Source organism: Vitis riparia, chromosome 2 (genome assembly GCF_004353265.1).
Source record: "Vitis riparia cultivar Riparia Gloire de Montpellier isolate 1030 chromosome 2, EGFV_Vit.rip_1.0, whole genome shotgun sequence".
Lineage (NCBI taxonomy): Eukaryota > Viridiplantae > Streptophyta > Magnoliopsida > Vitales > Vitaceae > Vitis > Vitis riparia.
The window spans coordinates 6480045-6503518 of record NC_048432.1 but is presented as its reverse complement, the minus strand read 5'-3'; the positions used below and the strand labels follow the sequence as shown (position 1 = coordinate 6503518).

Below are 23474 nucleotides of genomic sequence, written 5' to 3'. Positions count from 1 at the left end.
TATTTTGCGATTATTTAAACTTTACATTCAAAATTAACATAATTTTGCGAATAATTTATTAAATTTAAAAATAAATAATATATATAGAGGCAAAATAGCAAAAAAGAAGTAAATAAAACAAATTAAATTTAATAAATTATTTAGCTGATACTTAAATAATTTAAATATATATCAAATTTAAATTAATTTTAATTATATTTTTTTTTAACCATAATTTTATATTACAAAACTCAACTTGTGAAAATGATTTTACCTTATTATATTTTTTAAAATTGTATACTTATATAATTAGTTCTTTAAATAATAAAAACAAGTCCATTATTACAGAGAGTATGTGATTTGGACAAATTAGGTCGACTGGTCGAAGGTCCGCGCGACCGGTTGTTTAACCGGTCGACTGGATCACTTCGACCGGTTGACCATCGGTCGAAGAGTGCTCATCATACTCTCTCTCTCTCTCTCCCAATGGCTGTTTGTTCCCGGTCGAGGACGCAGGTCTCCCGATCGTGTGACGGTCGACAACCAGTCAAATATCGGTTGAGATAGTGTTTTTTACACACTCTCTCTCCCAATGGTTGTTTGTTCCAGGTCAAGGACGCAGGTCTACCAGTCGTGTGCCGGTCGCAAACCGGTCAAATACAGGTCGAGAGTGTGTTTTTACACTCTCTCTCATCCAATGGTTGTTTGTTCCCGATCGAGTGCACCCCCTGGCCGGTAATGGTTCAGTCAATAACCGGTTGACTACTGGTCGAGTGCATGTTCTATAACACAGGTCGACCGGGAAATGGTTTATGAACCGTTCAACCAGGTACTCTTTCCCGATCATTAACCGGTCGATCTCCGGGCGACGTGCCTTTACCATAAAATAGCTAACTGTGACCTCTATGGCCACTCAATGTACCATGCAGACCGGTGAAGGAATATGGAGGATGTGTTCGAAATAAGATGTGATTTAAGTAAAAAATGTAAACTGAAGTAGCAATGTTTGATCCATGCAATGACCAATCAAAGTACGACTCCTATTCTTATGCAATTTTGTATAATGTATATATTTGAAGTATCAATCCCAATTTCATTTGTGAATACTTTTGAAGTCAAGGGCTTTTGAATGCTTAACTTGTTTGGTCTAAACATGAATCGTACTGTTGTTAACCTTAGATGTGAATTCATCACTAACTTTTATATGCAATACATTGAAAATAGTTAGGTTTGACAAAATAATGTACAATCAATTGAAAATATCCTTGGCACAACCAATTTAATAGTGTCCATCAATCCACGAGAAAGCGATGTCGATGTGCATTATGTGAGGAAAGCAACAATCTCCCCTATATCTTCAATCTATACTTCTTAATCTTGCCCTGCATTCATTAATGTTTAAAAGGCATATTAGGAAATGTTAAATATTTTGGCCATGGAATGCAACTTTGATATAATCATGGTATATTAAAACTGTGTACGGACATACCACATCGATGGATTTCTAGAGTCCTCCATTTGACCAGTTGTTCATGAATTTCATAACAACTCCGCAGTCATTGCTAACACACAAAGTAACGGGTAATTATTTATTAGGTGTGACATGGCAACGATAATATACATAAATTGACTTGCAATCAAATTTAAATCTAGTCACGGATTGCAAAGTAAACACTAACTCATTTGGTTGACTTGGTACATCTGGCATGACAAAACAGAACATCTTCAAGTCTACATCCACCATTTGTTTCTTGTAGGCAACAAGCCATAGAACAACCTTGGCCTTAAATAATGAATGTAGATGCATTCAAACTTCCCATCTTAGGTACAATGGAAGCAATAAAGATTACGGAACTAACAACTACTTTACCAAATTTTGTTGTATCCCACTCATCCAGCTCCTTCTCCTTCCTGGTCGAGAATCCAAGAGCTGGATTCGTTTGTTAGGCAAGTCATAAACATAAAGCGTCCAATGGTTTTTGAGAAAAACCGGTAAGTAGACCTGCATGATGCCACTCAGAATGGATTACAACATATATTGGGTGAAGGAGATGACAAGTGTAGAAACCTCGAACAATGCATTTAAGCTGGCCTCATTAACATTTTGATACGAAACATCTAAGGGATACAAATATGCCTCAAAACGGCCAATTACTACATCGTGCATCAAATGTTTGGCATTGGAACGCATGACCATTTCCTGCATATGATATGAAAAAAGTTTAAGCTTTAAAGGGTAGGGAAACTTCTTAACATGTTATAACAACAAATAATTGAATTGTAGTGTCCATCAAAGCCCTCCATTATAGCTATGTATGGCGAAAGAAAGAGTTTGGTCCTTGATACATCGTCGAATTGCAACATTCTACAATACGCATCCACGGCCTAAGACAAGAAGTGATTAATATGTAAGCAATATTCAAAGCCACTAATGACAAGATTCTGCATGAATATTAAATTAAAAATATTGCAAAGTAATGGAGAAATTGATATATTAACATGATTGCCAATCCAGTTGTCTCCTTAGAAAGAGGCGAGGTTGTCTATGCTTAAACTTGTGTCATGCATTGAAACAAGTTCCTCACTGTCAACAAAACCATAAATATTAGGGTAATACCAAATATGTGGAGGTGAATACATTTGAAAGTGGCGTATTATATGCTATGTCAAACCTTAGGTCCAAGTCCCCATCAAAAACAATTGCAGCTGCTTGTTTGAGGTCCATCTTGATGGCAGACTGACGGGTTTGTGGTTGCACTATGAATGGCGACAATAGATTAGGAGCCAACCGACACACTCTTCGTGGCCTCCCACTCCTATCAGATGGGGCCACAACCATAGAACACAAAGGCAACTGTTCAAAAACGACTTCTTCTTCATCAGCTGTTAGTTTGGAGTAACAACAGTTAATTCGTAATGAAGAGTAATATAATATGAGTTATTATGTACACATTCATGCAGTAATGAATGTCCCCCATACTATTACCAATAACTGATGGATGCCGAATTGGTGTGTCAGGTACGTCTTCACTCTTCAGTGCCATGGGATGACATGTCATCTCTGCCATAGTATGAATGCGGTTCGGGCTCCGAAAATTCATGGGTTGCATAGCTTGAGTGACTAGCAGCAGACGAAGGTCAACTTCATTCTTTTCGGCCATCCAATGTATGCATCAAACCATGCATGATGCCAAGCTGTTGTTGAATGCCCTTTTGATATGCATTTATTGCGTGTTCTGCTGCATAGTATTTCTCCAATAGTTCCTGTGACATGTTAACGAATAGCTTGCACATAAATTACAATAAAAATATTGAAGAAAATATTTATAACCAATGATTTAAAACAATGTAGTCAGTAAACCTAATTGTAATGGCATTCAGACGGTGTTAATTCGTAAAGTAACAAACAGTATCCGTACATGACTACTTGTGGGGCCACTCTCAGACTCCACATGTGTACGGGGCGGTGACGAATTATCAAACCCCTACAATTGATTTCATGACGCAAATTAAGATCGTATAAACCTTCAAGGTATTCAATTTCCATGTCATCAAATTACATAACAAAATGAATGTAGAGTAAATGGCTACCTCGCCATGTCCGAAACTACCAAACTAACTGATCTTAGCAGCTAAGCGCTCATTTATCAACTCATCTGACCATGCGAAGAGGAGGGGCACTGTCATGGGAACATGAACCGAAGGAATCTTGAATTTAATTACGTAGTGGAGCTGCACAATGGAAATAAACATATGTGGATTCGTTACTTGATGGTAGTGATGTGAACAATTTAAAAGTGACCAAGTTATCAATGTAAAAGAAGGGCAATACCTGGAGGAAGAGGATGCAAGCATGTACCCAAACACTATTCCGTTGTTTAAATCGTCTAATACCCTCAACCAGCTGGTCAACAACAAATTGGCCCCAGTTGACATCGTTTCGAAAACCATCTTCATGGATGGTATGCCATAAGTTTCGGCATCCAACTATCCTTGACATTGGCGCCAATATTATCGCACATGCGTAGTAAAGGAAGCATCTACGGAACTCCTCCCCGACAAGTAAGTTGAGGAGCCTCTCCTCACAAGTGTTGAGTGTACCGAACGGATGCTCAGACGGGGTTGATGCAATTTGTAGAATCCGTCCGCTTGTTGGGAGGCCAAATACAAGGCCAACATCTGCAGTAGTCAAATCATAGCTTTTGTCGGATGATATGTCTATGCGTCTGAAGCCAACGTTAAAATGGTCGATCAGCCATAGACATATATTATGTCGTATCTCCTTGCAATTTAAGTTGAGAAGACCTCCAAACTGAAGGTTCGAACAACTTCCAATTTATCAACTGGCAGCCTATTGCATAGTTTTAAGAATCTCGAAGATGAACAACATGTGAATAATCTTGTGGGCTGCATTAAAAGTGTATGACATAATTACTATCTTACACATGCATTTTAGTAATCAACATAAAAATAACAAAGACAATATGAATACATAAACGTGGTGCAAAAAGAAATACAATTGAATGAACTAACAAACAAAATAATGTGGATGAATAATTTACAACTGGATGTTTCTGTGATAATGAATATGTAAGACCCATAACAAGTAATTGTGTTAAGTAGGTTAAAATATCAAGTATCCAAAATAAGTTATGAAAAATAATAACGAAGAAATAATGCAATACCTCCATAGTGGCCATTAAAGAATGAATTTATTGTTGGAGGTTTGAACCTTAGAATAACCGGTAACTTCCAAAGGGTGCTATAGTATCGATGACCTGGAGAGACTAATAATAAAGGGAAAGGTCATTTCACTATTCGTACCATTAATCAGTTGGATAAATTTGGTAAGGTTATACCATATTCAGATGTATAAGGTAAAAATAAATAAAATAAATAAAAAAACCATTTGAGGAAAGCGCTAACAGTTTGGGTGCAACACGTGTGTGAAGTACTATGCTACTACCAACAGATCATATAAATTACAAGATAATAACTGCAATGCTTACAATGTGTGTAACAAGTATATCTCATTGAAGACAAATAGAAAGACATTTTTTAGTAGGTGGAACCACAAATGCTTGATAATATAGACATACTGAAGGAATTAAATAACAACTTAAAATAAACCACATTCAAATTGCACTTTCAATTAAGTAGGTTAAGCAAAGCAACTATAAATCATGAAAATAACAAGATAGTGCATCATGCCTATAACCAGGCCAATACATAGGAACGAAAAACAATAATACCATACCATATACCCTACAATAGAATGTATGGGCTGATACAAAGTATGAGAATCGTACAAGCAAAAAAAAAAGCCACATGTCACGACAACGGATTATTGCATTTAGAGCGGTTGTGACCTATGCCATTGCATCGAGAGCAATGAATTGCTCTCTTATGAGTAAACTGTGACTCAATGTGTCTTTGGCGGGGTCTTCCTGGAGGACGTCTCACATGAGGGGGTTGGAGAGCAAAAAAGAAGTTGTCGGCATATTGTTGCAAACTCCCATCCTCACAAACTTTCGGCATATTGTGTGTTGGTAATGGTTGAAACTGGCCTGAGTAAATAAAATGTTGGGTGGAGACATTTAAACATGGGTCAATATAGTCATACACATCGTGTCTGAGTGTGCGGATGACAACACATACGTGTGAACATGGCAAGCCGAACATTTGCCATGTCATGCAAGTACACGTATGTTGATTGATATCGACAACCAAATTAACCTCCCCGGTAAACACCTTAAACGTCCCCCTCAAATATGGCAACACACTAATCGGACCAGACCTCATGATATTTGACATTAGCTTCTCTTCGGTTTTTGGTCCAACCACGCTCTTCCACTTTTGTGTACCACGCATATGGGTGTCCAACATGGCTACAAGCTTATCCATGTGCATTAACAATAACGTATAAATTGTTTAGTGACGCTCATCTCTTAACCACGCATTGAAGGACTCTACAATGTTACTTGTCATTTTATCCCATCGTTTTTTTAGAAACTTTGACATTGCCCAATGTTCCGGATTGTTTTCCGCAACCCATTTACCGAGGTTGTCATTGAAGCGCACAAGTTTTTCAAATGCCTCGTTGTAGTCTATCTCCAACCTAGCATATGCAATGCTGTCTAGAAGTAACAAAGCATCTTCTTTCCCTTTCTTTCCTCTAATGTTTTACTTATTCAAGAAGCTAGAAAAGTTTTCCTTAACATGTCGATAACAATATGCATGATTTCCTATCCCGAACAACTCGGAAACACTACGTAAGATTCCTTGATGTCTATCAGATATAATAACAACTTCTTTACCATCTAAGACCCCCTTTTGATTTCTCCAAAAACCAATACCAATCCTCATAATTTTCTGAACTGACCACACCAAGGGCAAGAGGGAACATTCCATCATCTGCATCATATGCAATGGCGGAAAAAAGAGCTCCCTTATATGGTCCGCTTAGATGGCAAGAATCAATAGCCAATACTGATCGACACCCCTTGATGAACCCTTGAATTGAAAATGCATGGGCAATGAACAATTGCATGAAGTGACCTTGATCGGAAGTGTACTCTTCAATTGTGTCGGGGTTGATTTCCCTTAGCCTATGGCATAACCAAGGGACAAACGTGTAAGACTCACGTGGAGCTCCATATATGCACTCTTTTGCCTTCTCTTTAAGGTGCCATGCTTGGTTATATGTCAATTGAACTCCATGATCACGTTCAAAATCCTTACAAATTTGATGGGGAAGATAGTTTGGAGTGGTTCTAAACACATCTTCAACAACAGTCGCGTCTCTCTTTGAAGAAACCTTGACCTTAGATGAACACTCATCCTGAGCTATATGATTATGATTCACTTGGTAAGTATGAACTCGCAAGATGACATTTCCCTGTACAACGTGAGTTGTTATCTTCCAAGGACAACCTCAACCGTAGGGGAATTTTTCTTGTACTTGTATTGAAACCTTCCACCTAATGACATCTGGTAAATTGCGTTGCGAAACTCCTTAGCATTTTTAAATGTATGTCCCGACCCTAATATTGCCTCATGAAAACGAATCGATTCCAAAGAGGTGTACTCACTATCTGCATAACGCGACGCAAAACCTCTTGATAGCATCATAGTATTAGGAATTGCATCGCATGATGCATTAGAGGAAGGAAACGGCGTAGATGGACCTTTGCATTTACATACATTAACATAATTAAACTACGTGATGCGTAAAAGTGATATTCACAATATTTTAAACAGACATTCATGTTAAAGTCCATTACCCAATTGCCAATTTTGTATTGCTTCAATGGCTTCCACACAGGGTAAGTCTACTAGGTATACATTTGCAAAGTCATCACTGTGGGAAACCACGTTATCCAAGTCATCCTCATCTTCTAAATCTTGGATGACTCTGGGGTTGAACTTGAGGGTGTAGTGCATCTTCATTGCATAAAAGGAGATGTCGAATTTCTCTAAGATATTTTTGGTGAATTCTTCAAATGACATTCCTTTATATATGTGAATACCTTTGCTTCTTCCACCCACGTATTCCCATTGCCCATCATTTTTTTGGACAAGTTTGCCTCCCACAAAAATGTAACAATATATCATATTAGTTGCGTCCATCAACCTATACAAACATAGCACAAATTTCATATTATAGAACAATCAATTATGCATATTATAGAAAATGGGGTTGATCTTCTCTCCCATGTGGCCTTTGGCTTTGAAGTTGACATTATTATTAGTCGCCATGTCAAGTATATAATAAATCATTTATACATATACTTTTCCTTTTGTTACTTCACTTATTATTTTTTTTTCACAAATTGGTTGACTCTTTCTCTATTTTTGCATACTGCTATGACCCTCTGAATCCCAATGGGAACATAACAGTTACTTTTGACACTCATAAATGGACATATGATGGCTATGTGGTTAGTGTTTTGAATCAATTCAACTGATTTGTTTCTTTATTTACCACTTATATTCATGTTAGCTACAGATTTCATGAAGTTGGAAATGATAATCTATCTACACATACTAAGTAGCCCACAATATCTCATACTATAGGGTCACCATAACTTGGGTTTTATTGAAGAAAGTTAACATACGAACTATCGTACTTAACTAGACTGCCACACGATGAAGTTAATATAATGCTGAAAGATTTGATTTCAACCAACGGAGGAAAAATATGTCTGCACTAATGCAAGGGGAAAAAAATAGAAAAAATATAACCAGTAAACATATGTTGCTTTTTGACCTCTTATTGGGCAAAGACAAGGAGGCGGTGGTGAGAAAAGCAATCATACTTATGATTTCTCACTAATGCTTCTAGTCCAATAGGACTCTTTACTTTTATCTTTCTTTTATAGGCAGTCCAATATGACTTGTATAACAGTATCAACGGCTTCATAATTTCTCATTTTTCTCTCTTTCAATGGAGCTTGAAGAAGGTGGTTGGGCAGGAAAGGAAGGAGAAGGAACATAAACCTCTAGTACCCACCGCTCAGTGTCCTCTATCCATGGCAAATGGCTTCCACTCTTTGCAGGCTCCTGCTCAGGGGTCATTTTGTCAGCAGAGCGATAAATTGGATCATCTCCCTTTTTTCTATAACTACTTGATTAGCCCCAGTTACACAACTATGCCAAGCTCTGACTGGTTGGTTTATTTTGTTTATCAACAGAGTTGAGAATATAATTGTCAATACCCAGTTTCTATATCCTATTTTCTTCTATTTTTATCAGGTTAATTGAATTTGTTGGTAACTGTCACGTACACATGCTAGGCTAGTATATTTGTGTCTATATTGTAGTAGATAAAGCTTTTAAGAAAGTAACTTAACATCATATCATGGGTGACCCTCACAAGGGAGTATACCTTATAGGTTTTGATCCTAATCTGGTTTGAAATAACGCTAAATATATATCTCAAAACGTTTTACCTTATGCTTAGAGAACCTCCCTCCTCAATTCAGACAGCAATGCCACCTCCACAAAGTCCCACCTAACATCAAATATCCAACAATGCTCACCACAGAGGGCACCGCTGGTGGGGATCGATCAGGGCATAATATATGGCAAACTGAAATGGCGAGATAAATTAGGGCAATGTATTTGGGCTGAAATCAAATGGTCCGGATAGCCGAAATGAAGCATAAAATGAAATTGATCAACCTACTAACCTCACCTATCAACTACTTTGCCACAGAGCCCAAATCCAGTTGTGATCGTCGACGCTAATGGATCAATAGAGATGAAAAACTCCATTGCCTACACCTAAAATCAGAAGGCCGGGAAACACGAGCTCGAGAGATAACAAGATTGGGACTGAGGATTAGGGCATTCTTTGGGCGGAAGTGAGGGACGAAGTTGGGAATGTGAAAACGACTCCAATTTGGGGAAAACAAAGGGAAATCCAACATGGATTTCAGGTTTTTTTAAAAAAAAAATTACCTAGCAAAAGGCATTTCCAGTATATTATAAATGTGATATCCTTCTTATCAATTTTGAGACTTTACTTGGGTGATGGGCTTAATTTTGTTAGATATATGGAACATTAGAAAGAGATTTATATATATTTTATTCATATCATTGATAGGAAATCAACGAAGTGAGACGTAATTCAATACTAATGGCAGTAAAAATAGAAAAGAGAGGTTGGTGTAGAAATATATTTTATATGATTGATTATGGCCTCCTCATAATGACCTTTCATCATAGCAAAAGTCAGTGGCAGTTGCAAATGGTTGGTGATATTTCTGACGTGGTGCCTAAATGGTGGTGACTGGTGAGTGAGTGTGTAGGCGCGGATGGTTCACTCATCCGACTTTTAGGCCCTGGTGGGGGCCTCCTAAAGACTAAAGGACCCTCGTCTTAATGTGACATTTTTGTGAGAGGACCTCACTTAACAAGAATAATAAAATTTCAAATATAAAAATTAAAAACCACAACTTCCCTCACAAGTTTTGGAAGCGGATTGGTCTTCAATTTTAAATTGTTTTTCTTTAGGATTGTACGTACGTCAGAAATATCACCAACCATTTGCAAATCTGGTGCGGATATTAGGTATACCGACTAAGGCCTTATCATGTCATTTTCCTATATTTTATAGCCTTAATAATGATATCAGAGAGAAAAGAGATGTGCAGATCTTTTATATGATTGGCTACGTCCACATAAAATAATTTCCTTATATTTTGATGAACTTTAGCTTTATCTCATTCACTGTACATGTTTATCTATATCTATATCATATTATAAAAGTCCGAGAGCTTATAAAACATTTCTGCCCAAAAATATCCTATAAAGAATTTAATTTCCATTTATAATGTGGAAGATGCCTATTCATATACTATGTAAATAAAATTTAATTTCCTTTCATTAGGTTGATGATACCTTTCTCAAATACTACATACATATCCATTATTCTACATTTATAATCTTTTCACATTTATAATGTAGAAGATGTCTTTTCATACGCGAACTTCCTACCTATTTTGTGCATTGACTTTTCTTATAACCTTCCTTTAAATGACCTTCCATGTCTCTTTTTTTTGTTTTTTTTTATATTAATTTCCTTTCGTGAAGACACCTTTTTGAAATACTACTTACCTACTAAGGTTTGTTATTCTACATTTCTACATTAGCTTTTCATTCTCCTGCTATATAATGGTCATTACCTTCTTTTAAGTGTCTTCTTATAAGTTGCCTTCTTTGTCTCCCTTTTTGTATGAGAGTAATGCTTTCTTATTAGTAGCCTTATGGGTCTCTCTTTTTGTACAAGAGAAATCTACTTTATCCCAACAAGTGGTCGTGGTCTTTATTTATTGTCCAAACCTCACTCTTTTCCTTCCCACTTTAGCAATAACAAGAAATTACAATATCTATGTTTTTTTTTTTTTTTTGTAATGTGTTCAAAGTCTATTTGGATGCCTAGAAAATAAGGGAAAAGAAAAGAAACCAAAAGTTTATTATCATTTGATTATCATTGTTTGTTTTTGTTTGATATTTTTTTTATTATTATATTGGAAACAAAAGGATTCAAAATTTTGTTTTCTTTATTTTATGATAGTTTCTAAGGAGTCAAATAGGGGTTTCAATGTTGGTAGGTCTCAAACAGAGTTCAATCATTCGATGCTCAAACTATTCTTATGACCCAAGGAGAAATGCAAATTTGAGAAAACAAATTTTACTTATTGAGATTATTTTTCTGTTTTTCCCATTACAATCTCTTTATATTATATAGACTACTAAATAAAAATAGAAATTGAATAAAATATAAATTAAATTAAATAAAATAGAAACTAATCTTAAGGATCATTTATTCTCTAAACTAAATAGAAACTAATTAGATATATAAATTAAGGCTGAGAGATCCTATGGATCCTTTAATTGGGACATAACATTCCCTTCTCCATCAAACGAAGCATTATCCTTAAGGCTAAGACTGAAATTTTTGTTGAATCTTGTAAGCATCTTTCCATGTTGCATCTTATGGAAACGAGTTGGACCAATGTAAGAGACATTAAATAATTGCCCTATTGTTTTTCAACTCTATTTTCCTCATTCCCTTGTATAGAGAAAATTTGAACTGTAAACCTAGAAAAAAATCTAAACTAAGAATAGGAATTTTTGACGAAGGTGTCGAGGATCATTATTATTTCGACACAAGAAAGGGATGTGGAAAATTCCTTTCTTGTGTGGAAGACTAGGAAGACGAATAACCCTTCCTAGAATCATTTGTTTCCCTCATTTCATTTATCCTTTGCTTTATATTCTACGCTTACTTATGTCTAGTATCTAGTCGAATTGGATTCTATTATTCTAATAGAAAACTATTAATGCATTCTATGACATTGACATTTAAATCTGGCAATAGTGACACAGTCACACCACTCCAATTTAGATTGAAAAAAAAAAAAGAGAAGGGGTAAAGTCAAATAATCTTCTTCACAATATACATACTATGTATAGGAATGCGGTACAATTAATTCCCGACATCTGGTAGAAAAAGAATATAAAGAAGAAAAAGGCTTTTCATAATTTTTTTTTTTTTTGATCATACATAATTGCCAACAAGAATTTGGTTCTTTTTACGAACTTGATGTTGATAAATCCGCGGATCTAGAAATTCATTTCGGACAATTGAACCTTCTCAAACTGTTTCTTTTTAAGAACCAAAAAGATTTGTGCCAAAATAACAGAAGACAAGAAGAACAAAAGGCCTTGAATACGTAATGGATAAATCCTTTTGAATTTGATATGTTGAAACTAACTTGGTGGGACCTATAATCGCACCTCATAACATGAATTTCCTTCCATCAACAATAAATTTCATTATCAAATTCTTGAAATCCCATAATATGGGTCCCAATTCAGCTAGCCATTGAATTCCTAATACCATATCACATTCACCTAAAGGTATGAGCCTCAAATTTTCATAAAATTCCTTCCTTTACATGTTCCATGTCAATTGCTTACAACTTGCATCACTAGTAATTCTAGTTCCATCTGCCACTACCACTTTCATGGGGTTAGTAGTTTATATTGAGCATCTTGTTCTTTTGGCCACTATAGGATCAAGGAAGTTATGGGTGCTTCTTGAGTCAATTAGTTTAGTTACAAGCTTCTTCTTGATGTTGCCATGGATCCTCATGGTCTAATGAGACACTGAACTAAATATGGCATTAATTAAGACCACAAGATCTTCCTCCCTGATATCATTTTTTTGCTTCACATGTCGCTTCCCCTTAACTTTCATTAGAGTCCTTGACTTCCTTAAGAATTGCCTCCATTGTCCCTTCCTACAACAAGGCTAACCCGATGGTTTAGGTTAGTGTGTTCGGTCGAAACATTGTGACTTGATTTTTAATTACCTCTTCTAAGCCACTAATAAAACATTAAATAAATTTTTTTTCAACAACCCATTAGTTTTGGTCATCAATGCTTCAAACTGCTCTTGGTATTGCTATTGGTATGCCCTTACCATAGAAACCTATTTCAATTCGGTTATTTTCTTAATAGTGTTATCATAAATACTAGGGACAAACCTAGAAACAACATCTATAGAAAACTCTATCCAATTGATTTCCTTATTACTAGAGTTGTACCCTTGAAACCATTACAAGGCCTTTCCTTCTAAATATAAGGAAGATAATATTACCTTCTCCAGATCCCCAATTCCATTAATTTTAAAGAATTTGTCACATTTGTAAATCCACCTTCTATGATTCTCACCATCAAATTTTGGAAAATTGATTTTGGAATACTTGGATTTAAAGAAGTTTGTACTGTGAGAGTGATAGCTTGTTATCTTCTATTGATTGAAGCACTGTCCCCATTACTTGACTCCTCTATTCTGGAAGTCATGTGCTTAAATTATATATTTATGGTTGCAACTATTTTCGAAAGTTTTGATATGGTAGCTACTTGTTTATCTTATGAGTCCAACTATTTAATAGTATCTTTAAGTCTACCTTTCCGTCATTAATATTGGTGCTAAGACCATGCTCTAATGCCAATTCTTATGACCTAAGGAGAAAATGTAAATTTAAGGGAACAAGTTTTTCTTATTGAGATTATTTTTTCATGTCTTTTCCATTACACTCTCCTTATTTTATATAAGCTACTAAATAGAAATAGAAATTGAATAAAATAGAAACTAAATAAAATAGAAACCTTTATTCCCTAAACTAAATAGAAATAGAAACTAATTCTAAAGATCCTTTATTCCCTAAACTAAATGAAAACTAATTAGAAATAGAAATTAAGATTGAGAGATCTTATGGATCCTTTAATTGGGCCATAACAACTACTTTTGGTTTAATACAAAACTTAGTATTATCTTTATTTCCTTTAGGTTTTGTTACAATTTTTTTATTGGTTATTTTTATTTTATCCCCTTTTCTCAAAATCTTTTGCAAAAATTTTTAGCTAACAACAAAAGCTAGACTTTTTTATTTTCTTAGGTGGCGATTTTGTTATGTTCAAATTACATCCCAGTTTGCAATTTATGAAAGGATTAATTAAATTTCAAATGGTGATTCCAACACCCTCATATCACAAACTCAACATCACATCCCAACCAATTGTAAAGATCAATATTCAAGGCTTGAATTGAGTTTCAAACATCGATGATGCACAAGTTGCATGGATGGATGATATAATTTTCTAAGATTGGGGCAAATTCTATTGTTCCAATGTTGGGTTTTTCATTTTTCATATTTAATTGAATCAGGAGGCTTATGATGCAGGAGAGGAAAGCAACAACATCGTGTGGATCACTCGTGTTGGGTTTTTCATTTTTCATATTTAATTAATATATGATTAAATACTTAAATCCAAAGTCTATGCATTAACATACATCACTCGTGTGGATCACGCCACCCATATGAATCACGAGTTAAGTAACATACCACAAGTAAATACAAAGGAACTCAAACACAGAAGAGGGAAGGAAGAAGAGTCTAAAAGTCGGTGAGATGGAACTTCAAATCGCCTTGCTCCTGCTTTGCATCACACTCTTCTGTTTCTGCCTCCGCCACTTTCTCTTGCCATCATACACTGCAAAGCTACCACCCGGTCCAACTGGCCTTCCCATCTTGGGCTCACTGCTTCAACTCGGTGAAAAACCCCACCACTCACTTGCAAAATTCGCGGAATCCCACGGCCCTCTCATCTCTCTCCGCCTCGGATCCATCACAACCGTGGTCGCTTCCTCCCCTCAAACAGCCAAACTAATCCTCCAAAACCATGCTGACAACTTCTTGGATCGTCCTGTTCCTGATGCTATCATGGCAATGCCTAATCCTGAATGCACACTTGCTTGGATCCCTGGTGACCATGTGTGGCGCAATCGCCGCAGAGTTTGCGCTTCTCACTTGTTCACTACTCAGAGACTCGACTCACTCCAACACCTGCGGCAGAAAAAAGTGGACCAACTCCTCCAACACATCACAAAACACTGTGTTTTGGGAACACCGGTATACATTACCGATCTCGCCTCAGCCACCATCTTGAACTTGATGTCAAACACCATGTTCTCCGTTGACCTTGTTGATCCAAGATTCGAGTCAGCTCAGGAGTTCAGGGAGCTGATGTGGAGAATTATGGAGGGTGTTGGGAAGCCCAACATTTCAGATTATTTTCCCATATTCCGGAGTTTGGACTTGCAAGGTGTGAAGCGTGGCACCGTTCCATCCTACAAAAGACTCCATGAGATACTTGATGGGATCATCCATGAACGCATGAAACTTAGAGCCTCCAGTTCCACCACCAGCATGAATGATTTCTTGGATGTGCTTCTTGATCAGTGCCAAGTGGATGGCTCTGATTTCAGTTCTGAAACTATCAAGACTTTACTTGTGGTAAGACATAGCCCTGTTCTGCATTTATTATTCCATATGTAGGTAAATTTGTAGCTAAAAAGGTAGCTTTGAACAGTAGGTAACAGCAGGATTAATGGTGGAAGTAGCCTTCCTCTGCCTGAAAAATGAATCTTCTTCAAGTTAAACTCTGACCTACGTCAACTATCTTAACCCAATGGGAGAGCCTAAATAAATTCCACCTGCTCTAAAACTAACACTAGACCTAGTTGATCATCCTTGACATACACATAAAGATTTAGCACATCCTTGACATAGACATAAAGATTTAGCACAGTTGACATGAAGGACGAATTCAGATAAGGTGAAAATAAAGGAGGGGATTTGAATAAGTCATGCGAATTGAGAATGTTAGGGATCCAGAAACAATGGGATGAAAGAAGTTAAACCAACTAAGAGATAAAGTGGAAGGCTAAGGGAAAATATAAATTAAGCAGCATAATGTTGAATAAGACAATATGCATGCATATTGACAAAGGCTAATTCTCTAATGCTTCAGCCTAAGTCTAACTTGAATTTGAGCTAAGGTTGGAAATGGTCATCTCTAGACCATCCCCAACTTCAAATATGTTTACCCAATCCTGCTCAAAGGTCAACTTAAACTTGGCTTATGGCTTAAAGTTTATGTTGCTCGCAACTGACAAGTTGCAGTTCCACTTGAAGCATGAAAGAAAGAAATTGCTAGGGATCTGCATTTCCTTCATACAAATATACATAAATATATATTTAGGAGTTTTATAGAGTTCCAGTATACCTTTTGATAAGGTGATTAGATTTGTGTTGGCATCTTAAAATGAACATATATGTAAATAATTACAGGAACTAGTCTTTGGTGGAAGTGATACTTCTTCAGTAACAATCGAGTGGGCAATGGCTGAACTTCTTCGCAATCCTCATGTGATGCAAAAGGTTCGAATAGAGCTTAGTGAGGTAATTAGCCCAGGGCAAAGTATAAAAGAATCAGATATTGATCGACTGCCATATTTTCAAGCGGTTGTAAAAGAGACAATGAGACTCCATCCGCCTGCTCCTCTTCTCTTACCATATAAGGCAAAGAATGACCAAGAAATATGTGGTTTCACCATACCGAAGGACAGTCATGTTCTAGTGAATATTTGGGCTATTGCAAGAGATCCAGGATACTGGGAGGATCCATTATCATTCCTTCCTGAAAGATTCTTGAGCTCTAAGATAGATTTTAGAGGTCAAGATTTTGAATACCTACCATTCGGAGCAGGTAAGCGAATCTGCCCAGGCATATCCCTTGGTCTAAGAATGGTTCATTTAGTACTAGCTTCCATTATTCATTCGTTCAGTTGGAAGCTTCCCCAGGGAATCACTCCGGAGAGCCTCGACATGAAGGAGCAGTTTGGAGTTACCCTGAAAAAGGTCGTTCCCCTTTGCGCCATTCCATTTATAGAAGAAAAATGCTCTCCATAATTCTATCTGTTTCTTTTGAACAAAATATCCTATGTATTGAAGTCATGGTCTTGTAGCCTTCCATTGGTAATAAAGGTTGAATATATTTGTCAAGCTTTTCACTTGGTAGTGATAGAAACTCAATAGTTACATATTTTGTGTATAAATTAACTTAAGTGATTCTATTTAATATTAAGTTGTAATTTCATAATTTCACCTAGTTTTTCTAACCCCTTATTTTGGGTTTAATGTGGTTTCTACAGTATTTTCCTTAAACTGTTTGAAAGGTTTACCTCACTTTTTGCTAGTCGCCAAGTTTCTATATAGCGACTGGCAGCCTTCTCCACAGCTGCTTCCAGATTTCTCTTTTGTTGCCTTTTTAAGCTCCCTTTTTGCTCTAAATGAGGGAGGTTAAGGCTGGCCATTAGCGACGTGTACAAGTAAAGAGTGAGAAATGTTGAGTAAAACTGGTAGTCATTCTCTTTTAAGAGACATCACAACAAATGTGGGGTTTTGCCATAAATTAATTTATGATTAATGGAGAGTATTTTATGGTAAAAGAATTTTTTTCACAAAAAAGTTATTTATGATTAGTTCGTTGCTATAAGTCCGTGAGCAATTATTTTTAATCATAACATTTAGAATTAAAGAAAAATAAATAATTTTTTCACAAAATAAAAATTATGGTAATATGCCATTTTTCACCACAAAATAAAATTTGTGACAACGTATCATTTTTCAACATAAAACAAGTTTATAATCACATGTTATTTTATTTTAAGAAAAAAATTCATCGTAAAAGGTCATTTTTTTGGCATAAAAAAAAATAAAAAATAATAATCAGGGTTGGTGAAACATCATCCTTTTACCTTAAAATATAATTTTTTGTGAAATACATTTTACTATAAAATATTGTTCCTTAAATTGTATGCCAAAAAGTTCAATTGAATTCGGCCTATTTGTGTTGGAGATCACTATTTCTATTTCCTTCCTCACATATAATTCATTATTTGTCAATTCTTTTTATTGGTTGGTCCTTAACATTGATGTGAAACATGAACAACAATAATGATACATGAGCAACCCCTTCAATAATGCGAATGCGATGCAAGATCTTTCTTAATTTACATACAAAATAAATATAAACTGATGTCAACACATAAGTGGTGAACAACAATGAATGCGGAAAGCTTTTTATTGAACTTAAGATGAATAGAAGTTTAGATATGTAGAAGATTACAAACCGAAATGGAAGACATCCATCCAAGCTTTTGTTGGGCATATACTCACAAATTAGTATCTTCTCATCTAGTTCAATGCAGTAGCCTAAAAGCAATGTTTTAAAAATCGGACCGGACCGGCCGGTCCAACCGGTCCGACCGTCGACCGATCACCATTCCGGTCCGGCCCGGCCATTTGGCCAGCAAAGAGGTTGAGCCGGAATCGAACCGGACGAACCGACGATCAAACCGCCGAACCGGACGAACCGGCCGGTTCCCTTCGAACCGTCCGGCTCAATTTTTTTTTTTCCTCCCAGCATCCGCGCAACTGTTCCCATTGTCGCCGGTCACTGGAGTGTCGTCCCGCTAGCAGCAGTCCCCACGCGTTGGAAAGCCCTCCCCCAAAATGCTGCAAAGCCCCGTCGCCGGCAACTCAACCCCCCATCCCCCGCGGCTGTTCCCATTGTTGCCGGCAGTGTTTGAAATATCGAAAAATTTTGGCGATATTTCTCAAAAATCGTGGAGTTAGGGTTCGTGAAATTTAAATCCATTCGCACAAAAGCAAAGAGACCCCTAGAACAGATCCAGAAAACACAGGGAGCAAAAAAAAATAACAATTTTCTTGGTTTTCCTTGGGGGTTTTGCATGGATTTTCTTGGAAATCAAACGAGGATGAATTTTCCCGGAAATCAAATGGGGAATGGATTTTCTTGGGAATCAAACAGGGGTTGCAAAGAAAAAAAAAACAAAAACATGATTAGATTAGTAACTGCAAGGATTGAGAGTGGCAGAGGAAAGTAGGGCTTTTTTATCTTTTAGGGATTGTGTCGCCTGGAGGGGAGGGCAACTTCAGAAAACAGAAAAGGGCTTCTTGATGCCTCGAGCGAGAGAATTCCTCCATATAAATAATTATTAATTATTAATAATTCATCATAATTTTTATTAAATCAAAACCGTGGCTTGAGTTGAATGTATGCTACCTTAGACTATGATACTCTTTGAATTTGTTAAGGTTCATCATTAAAAAAAATCTAATTTTAATTATTTTATTTTAGATTATATTTAATTGATTGATAAAAATATAAAAAATAATATTATAATTTTTTTAAATTTTAATAATATATAAAAATATATATTTATGATGTCACCGGTTCAACTGATTCGACCATCAGTCCGACCAGTGAACCATGAACCGGTAACTTTTCCGGTTCAATGACCGGTCCGATTTTTAAAACATTGCCTAAAAGTACTTCCATAAGATTCTAATGTTGCAGCTTGGCTATATATAAGCATGGCTAGCTTCATTTTATAACTCCTCCCATCCCTGTCTAGATCTTTTTGAAAGCCTTTTTCACAACTGCCTCGTATCCATTTTTTGTGATACTCCCTATCATGGGAAGTTCAAATGAGTACAATTTCACAAAGTAAAAGAAAATTTGTATATGCCTAGTAGGCCTTTACAAAGGGCAAATTGTAGAACAGTGAGAAGAATTTTCACATTTCTTAATTAGAAGCAATATTCCTAAACTATATATGTTTGGTTATTGGAAAGTTTGAATGAAAATACGGGCAAAAGAAAATAGAGAGGAAAAGTAAAAGAAAAATGAAAAATTAATTTAAAGTTAATAAATTATTTTTATATATTACTTTAAACTTTTTTCACTATTTAACTCTTTGATGTAAAGATTAAATAATTTAAAAATATATAAATTTCTTAATAATTTTAATTATATTTGATTTTCTTTTACATTTTCCATAGTAAACCAAACATGAGAAAATCATTTTTTCCTTAATACTTTCTGAGAACCAAACATAACTTTAGTAATGCTAATTTCACCTAAAAACCAAAACCTCCCTCTGTAAGTTTATTTTTAGTAGAGAAGGTTATCATAACCAATAAAAACTGAACATTGACCTCTGCCCTCTCCAAAATTTATTTGCCTTACTAAGTTCATGGTTGGAATCTTTTGAGGTCTTACTAAAATCAATCAGTAACAAATCTTCCCCTACTTAGTAAAGAACAAACATATATGAAATTCCATAACAATGTAGGAATTCTAACAAAGGAATGAACTGATTCATTATTGTAATTAGGAGATTGAAATCCTAATATGACTTTAATTATTCCACAACAATGCTACTGAACTCATTTCATACAATAAATCCTAATAAACAAACATTCCTAACAGCAATTTGAGAACAAATAAAACCTATAAGTTCCATTAACCAGTAGTCCAAATAAGGAAATTTAAAGAAGTAGGAAAAAATCTAGTCCATGAACATGGAAAAATTAAAAACAACAAAAAGAAAAAGAAAATCTCCACCAATATCTGATTATTCATTAAACCAAAAGAATAATTTTTTATGGTAAGATTCCTTTGTAAGTCTCCCTCTCTAAAATTTCATAAATTCTCTAAAAATGTACCCCTAATTAAATGTCACTATGTTGAAATGTTGTATATTTAATTCACTTTAAATTCATGACCAACAAATATGAATAAAACTAAAAAAAATTATAAATATGTTATTTTTTATTTTAACCACACCTCAATAGTTCCCATATTTTTAACAACATCAAGTAACAAGCTTAACCCTAATCAAATACTATTATATAACATCCCTAAAAATTTCAAAAATTTATAAAACGAAGACCATACTTATGAGCTTAGTAGATTCACTTTCTTCTTATGTTGGCAATTGGGATCACTACTTTATGACCATTATTTTAAACCTCTTTGGCTTATCACTTCAATAAACTCATTTTTTGCTTTCTTCTTGGAGATAGGGCATAAGACAACTTTACAAAAAAAGAAAAGAAATATAAATCTAAATCAAGAGAGAGAATGAGAAGAAGACGGTTTCCCATGAAGATGAATCTCACCAATGGATAACATCTAAAGGGGGAGTGAACAGATGTTTTTGCAACAATTAGAGGTGTCTTACAAATGTTTACTATTCCCCTGTTTTTCTCCTATTAATTGATCTTCTTTTTTAATCTTATTAACAAACAAGCAAATCGCAAGCAACAATGGATGCACCGATACTCTCCCAAACATGTTATTCAATACAAGTCACATGCAAATGAAATAGCACTCCTCAAACATTATATATAAGACATTGCATCAATACAAACACTCATTTTCACATACCCCTTGACATCAATCAAAAAAATGAAATATATCTTGTTCTTACAAAGCTCTAATGGTCAAATTTCAACTTATATTCCAATTAAACAATCAACATAACTCAATGAAAAATATCATAAGCTAATAAAATACAAACCAAAAGATAAGATAGAATAGAGAGACAATGACACTAATTTTTTTAATATAGAAAACCTCTGAAGAGATAAAAAAACCATGGACCTCAAACAATCAAATAATCCAATATGAAGAAAAATTAGCTGAGTACAAGGTTTTACCTAGCCCAAACCTTTCATCCTCTACCAAACCACTTGCCTAGAACCTTCAAGTTTTAGCTACCACATTTCTTTTTCCAAAAAAATACTTGGCATCCACTCCAAGTGATGATCTCAGTCTCTTCGTATGTCCACACAAGAAGAAACTTGGGTTTTATTACAAATATGTTGAATATGAGAGCAAAGACAAATAACTCAATGAATCAGCCCATTTGGAATAAAAATTTCTTACTCAAAAATTGACTTTCAACTAAACCCAATAGATTTTTTCACAAGGCAAACACTCCCCAATTTGGTAAGAAAAATTTGAAGCTCAAAACACAAGGTTTTTACTCTTATAGTTGTCACTCCTCTATTGGAAAAAGGGCCTAAGTATTAGTGTTTGGAAACTCATCCAATGGTTGAGAATGATTTGGAAAAAAAGTTGAAGGAATGCAAATGTGATAGAAGTTTGATAAATTAGAGCAAATTAAAAAGAATTGGGTACAACAAAGATTGTTCCCCTTAAGTTTGATTGATTAGAATTCAATCCAAATGATTTAAACGTTATGTTTTAGACTCCTTAAGCAACCACTCCATTTTTCAATAAAATGATAAGAGTTTAAAACAAGGTTGATCAATGTTTGTCATCATCCAACTGTTGGGAACCACGGATCACTCTGTTCCCATGCCCTAGATTGCGTAGGGTGCATGCAAATCTATGCTAGACCCTCTAAATCTATCGTAATGGATAAACGGGTATTCAAAAATCAATATCCATACGATAGAAAACATGGATTTAGATAATAATGTCACATATCTTTGATCCGAATGTTCTTAGATCGATTCCAACTGGTGTAGATTTCTTTAAAGTCATAAAGTATCTCATAACACCATAATCTTTTGCCCGATGACTCTTCCTTATGTCTAGCCATTGAGATGGTGGAGATCTCAAGGGTGGAGGCTAAGGTTTCCTTTCTAGACTGAAAGGGAGAATGGCAAGACATGGAAACCCTAACCTCTAAAGGGGTATTTATAGGCTTCCTACTATGTTTAAGTGACTTAAACTTACCATGGGTTTAGTTCACTTAATCTAGCCTAAAAAATGTTGCTAATTAATTAATTAACCATACAAGACCCTAATTGATCAATTAGCCCAGTCTAGAGAGACCACTCACTTATTCCTATGCAATCTTGTGTAATTACCAAAATACCCTTATGCATAAAAGTGAACTAAAAACTCATCTAACCCTCATAAACCGTGTCATCAAGGAATATGAGCTTAGAACAGGGGCCACTAGGACCTATAGGAGTACTAGCTCCCTTATAATTAAATTTTGAAATTGACTCAACATCTCACTGAAAGAGTCAATTGCACTCCAATATCATATCTATATTACAACGAGACACCAATTGCTTGAATCCATAACCTACTATCCACTTCATGCAAACTCCCCGTGAATTGGTCTCCATAATCTAACAAAGTAGTGTTATCACCTATTAAGATTACCTCTCATATGCTTGAGTAACAGATCCCACTTATTATCTAATCAAATGAAATAGTCTAACTCTAAGGAGCCTATGTCAAATTCCACTAAAGGAATTATTATGACCACTGATTTCATGATCACATGTCCTTTGGATCAACCAAGGGACAGATTGTCTTAATCCCATGAGATATCATGGTGTCTCTATTGAGAATACTTTTTGATGCCAACCTCCATCAGTAGTGACTCAATTCATAAGGATACATGACCACTTTAGCGTCTCACCCATAAGTTAAAGCCTCCTATTGATTTTGGAACAGTTTTAATATCCTCTCAAGATTGAGAATCCATGCAATATAGTAGCTTAGTAAATCAGGACAATTGATCGCTTTACGTCATGATTCACTATAGGTCCTGTCCAATGTGTATCACATACACTAGTGCACTCACCATAGGAAACCTATCCCAATGGCCAAGACAAGTCATCCTTCCAATTAAGATGTGATGCACAATAGTTTCTACTAAATGACCAAAATCCATGAACCGACTATGGACAACTTATCTACTTACAAGGAACCTA

At 35.5% G+C, this 23474-nt stretch overlaps 1 protein-coding gene across 1 annotated transcript; it reads left to right on the top strand.

Moving 5' to 3' along the window:
- The first annotated feature begins 14424 nt into the window (after positions 1 to 14424).
- Positions 14425 to 16912, top strand: LOC117928574 (geraniol 8-hydroxylase-like). The gene is made up of 2 exons (XM_034848491.1): positions 14425 to 15353; positions 16191 to 16912. The coding sequence occupies exons 1-2, from the start codon at positions 14469 to 14471 to the stop codon at positions 16809 to 16811; spliced, it is 1506 nt and encodes a 501-aa protein (XP_034704382.1). The 5' UTR covers positions 14425 to 14468; the 3' UTR covers positions 16812 to 16912.
- The last annotated feature ends 6562 nt before the right edge of the window (positions 16913 to 23474 follow it).

Coding starts and splice junctions, on each gene's coding strand:
- LOC117928574 (XM_034848491.1), top strand. CDS start 14,469: ATGGAACTTCAAATCGCCTTGCTCCTGCTTTGCATCACACTCTTCTGT. Junction 15,354..16,190: donor CTATCAAGACTTTACTTGTG/GTAAGACATAGC, acceptor AAATAATTACAG/GAACTAGTCTTTGGTGGAAG.